We start from the raw sequence: 4,286 nt of genomic DNA on the forward strand, positions 1-4,286 counted from the left end.
TGTGAAAACGGGTAAGATTAGCTATAATGTAATTATCTTAATCTTCACTATCGTTACTTTTTGCCCAGCGAAGCGGGTCCTTGCAGCTAGATTCTAGATTACTTAGAAAAACAGTCTTATATATATAAAAAAAACTATACTATTACATACAAATAAAAACCCAGCGAAGCGGGATCTTGCAGCTAATCTATATATATAATCGAGACGAGTTGATAATAATAATAATAATAATAATAAGCGCAGAGCCCAGACGGTTAGGAGTTGAAAGTTGAAATTTGGTACTAAGTTAGGGTACGTTACGAGAACGCACACTAAGAAGGGATTTTTCGAAATTCCTCCCCACGGGGGAGAGAGACAGAATTAAGGCTTAACACTTCCATTAACAATGGAAGTGTTAAGTAACAATGAAATTGTTAAGAGAAAGCGACGTGCAAGACGCAGATGCAGTTTTTTTTGTTTTTGCGGGAAATCGAACATGTTTTTAGACCCATCTAAAAATTCTCTAATCAGTCCGGAAACAGGGGGACTCAATTCTTGCATTCCGTGAAAACGGGTAAGTAATCTTAGTAAACGTAATAATCTTAATCTTCGCTATCGTTACTTTTGCCCGAGCAACGCCGAGCCTACCTGCTAGTTTATTTATATTACTATAAACAACAGTTTAATTGATTTTATCGTTTGCACCTTTAATATAAAATTTAAAAGATGAATTTGAAAGAAATATATTTCCATACAGGATGAGTCCCTTGCACCCTTCTAAAAGTAATGAAGATACATTCATTTTGTTAATACAATTGCATAGGAAAATAATTTTTTGTTGACCTTGAAAACCATTTTCAAGGTTACTCATGTTGTAATAAACGGAAGTAACGTAAAAGTTCCACGAACAAAGTTAAAGACCACCATTTAATTAGTCTAAAACATTTTATTAATTTAAATAAATACATTTAGGGCTGCATAATTTACAACTTTATGAGGAGTAAAAGTGATTTCGTTTTACGTGAGTCAAGGTCAACAAAAAAAAAGGTCCCATCCGATTCTCCATACATGACTTCCTATGTAACTGCATTAACAAAATTAAATATACCTTCAGTACTTTTGAAATGAAATGGGTGCAAGGTACTTTTGACCCACCCTATATATATATAATTTTAAAATACAAGATATAATTGATTTTTATTCTCTTTCATTTTTGCATTTTGAGTTAATAAAAATTAAATTTATTCTATACGGTATAGTTCTTTATTAACCCGTTTTAGTACACTTATCATAGAATAATTCTGTTTTCATGCACATTGTTTGATACAAAAAAACTCAATTTTCGATTAAATGACTCATTTATCATTACGAGAGTTACTTGGAAGTGATGAAATTAATCCATTAGCAGACAAAAATCAAATAATTTATATAATAATCGTTACATTTTCGTTTTGTCATGTGATATTGTTTTTTCTAGCACCCGATCATCCGATATGAGTAGTCCATAAATTACATAACGCAGATATGGGTGAGTGAGTAGTACGATGTTTTACAAGGGGGTGGGAATGTTTGCACAAACATTAAGTAATGCTAGGATCTCAATCTTTGGATAACAGAATGAATCATTTTTGTTTCTGAAGTGATGTACAGATAATCGCACTGTTTATGTCACTGCTTTGTACGTTACATGTGTAATTAATAAAATAATATAACATTGGGTACTCTACGCTTTCTGTTATTCTTTAGTGCGATTAAGGGGTTGATCGAGGATATGCGTTAAACTGTAATTTTGGGAGTGAAAGCGTTACAGCTACCATTCCACTCCGTTTACAGGGAGTGGAATAGTAGCTGAAAAGTATAAAAATTTATGGGCGTTACGTAATTTATGAGCGATCCGTATTCATATAAAAGTAATTTTGTATGAAGGTTATCCGAGTTGTTTTAAAATAACGACAGTTCTGGATCAAATTCAGAATATCAATGTTAAATTACATAGTGGAATATATTATAGAGCGATTTTTTCTGTAGATATTTATCTAAATATTATGTATAATTAACCACGATTACACCTTTCTCTTTAAAAGTTCAAAACGAAAAAAAAAAAAAACTGGTATAAACGTCATCGCTATACGAAGAGATTTCATGAATTTTTTTTTTATCTGTTACAGATAATTTAATTGGCCATCTTCCAATGCGATTATTAATGACGAACTAAGCTGAAACACTAAAATAATGGATACTTTATTTATCAGTGTGAAAATGAATTTAACTGGATAATGTACCATTGGGAGTAAATGCAGAGATAAATAGTCACCATTTTTGTCATGTACGGTCATTAATATAATTTCTTTTTTCCCTTAGAAACATTTAACAACCGTTAATCTACAGGAAAATATTTTGTTTAAGTTTTTAACTGTAAAGATTTTGTAATGTTTTATCTAAATTATAGCTACAATTTATCTTTGATAGTTCTTAACCATTTACTTTTAACTGCTTTAGCTATTTTTAGAATCGAGAGTAAGTTACACGTTTATAAAAGAATTAATTTCATTAGAAGAAGACGAATTTGTGGAAAGAGTTTGAGGATTTAATGAATTAGAAATATTCATTTTAATATTATCATACCTGGAATATTGGCTAAAAGTTCTTCAGCGATTTCTGGAGTAGCTGTATATAAAAGCTCTTTAACTAATCCTACTGATACATATCTTCGTTTATATTTCTCAGATTCTTCTACTAATCTTCGTATATTTGCCTACAAATTCATTTAAAATTAAATAAATATTATTTTATTAAGGTAAAGATGAAATTATATATCAAATTTTTGATTCTTTGCCAGTTAAATGGGCCTTTTTATAATTTATTTTAGCATGCAAACTTATTCTTAGATGTTCATTGTAGGATAGATATACTAAATTTGGAATAGTAATGAGCACATTTGAATTTTTATATTAACACAAATGATTTTTATATTAACTGAAAAGTTATAAGTGTTTTATCCATAATCTCGAGATCAAAAAATTCATAATAATTGAGCAATAGACATCTTAATTAATTGTTTAATTGAAGTCTTGATTAAAAGTATTAATGAATTATAAATTTCATTATTAAATCTAAAAAAATATTTAATTTCTAAGAAATTATTTGGTTTTAGTTTCAATAGAGAAACGAAAGGGCAGAGTGTTTTTCTAGCTTAAAATTAAAATACATATTAAAAATTAAATGAGAAATTCTTCTCAAAGCGTGAGGAAAAGTACGTTTAGCCAAAATAAAAAAACCCTTGAATATTCGTAAAAACACAGATGTCAACTTAACCTATATAACTTGTATAAACATTAGAAACAAATGTAGTTTTTATTGTTCTATGTGGATATTATATTATTGTATACACAATCTAAAGATGAAATTTGAAGCAGGTACTGTACTATGTTAAGTATATAATAACAACTATTAAAAATAAATTTTAAAAAATGAAATATAGTACGTTATAAAAATAATATAATGGTGGAGAAAAGAGCTAAAATTTTATTTGTTAGCAACTTTTTTTTTTATCACGTTAACTTGAAAACTTTTACTGAAAAGCAATTGTTTAAATCAAAATATTGCATTTTACATTAATACTATGAGCCGTTTTTTTTTTAACTTTTCTTAAAAATATGAAAAGTAACAGGTAAATCTGCTCCGACTTTGAAATCTTATGAACAATAAAAAGCCTATTACAAGATTTATGCAGAAATCTTGAGACGGAAGATAATTAAAATAGAATATCATGCCAAGTATATAAAAAGATGGCAAATAATTTTGAATAAAATATTTAATTTGCTTTTAGATTATGCTAACAAAAGCAATTTTTTTTAGCATTTCAACAAAATGCGTAATCTATTATTAATTAATCTGTTTATGCATTATCTGCTTATAATGCATAAGTAGAGTTATAAACTTATGTTTTCTAGTAAGTATTGACATTTTAACACAGACCCTGAGATGCTATTGCTAATTTTTTACTCAATTTACTTGTTGTATAGTTTAACTCTTATTATTTTCTAAAAACTATTTATTCAGCCTATATTTTATTTCGAGATTTTACAATGTAAAAAAGAAAATTAAATTTTAAATAATTAAAAAAAAATGTAACAACGAAATTCTATTATTTTATTCAAGTTTTACAAAGTGTTGATTATCCATACAAGAAATTAAATTTGCAAAAAAAACGAGTAAAAAATAGAAATTTTTTCACGTGTTTTTTACCAATTGGTCTTCTTCCAATAGATTATATCTTCTTTCACCAAGTGAAAATAGCGAGATAT

The 4,286-nt window shown here is 27.7% G+C and overlaps 1 protein-coding gene across 1 annotated transcript in view; it reads right to left on the reverse strand.

Annotated features, from left to right (window-relative positions):
* LOC111615971 (kinesin-like protein KIF28P) overlaps positions 1-4,286 on the reverse strand; it is a 38,179-nt gene that overhangs the window by 8,796 nt on the left and 25,097 nt on the right. Inside the window, exon 20 of the mRNA XM_023357410.1 lies at positions 2,605-2,734. Within this exon, the coding sequence (XP_023213178.1) occupies positions 2,605-2,734 (130 nt within the window). The remainder of the gene's footprint in view (positions 1-2,604; positions 2,735-4,286) is intronic.

The sequence above is a fragment of the Centruroides sculpturatus genome, unplaced genomic scaffold, assembly GCF_000671375.1.
Source record: "Centruroides sculpturatus isolate CEXI.00-Female unplaced genomic scaffold, Cexi_2.0 scaffold216, whole genome shotgun sequence".
Taxonomy (NCBI): domain Eukaryota; kingdom Metazoa; phylum Arthropoda; class Arachnida; order Scorpiones; family Buthidae; genus Centruroides; species Centruroides sculpturatus.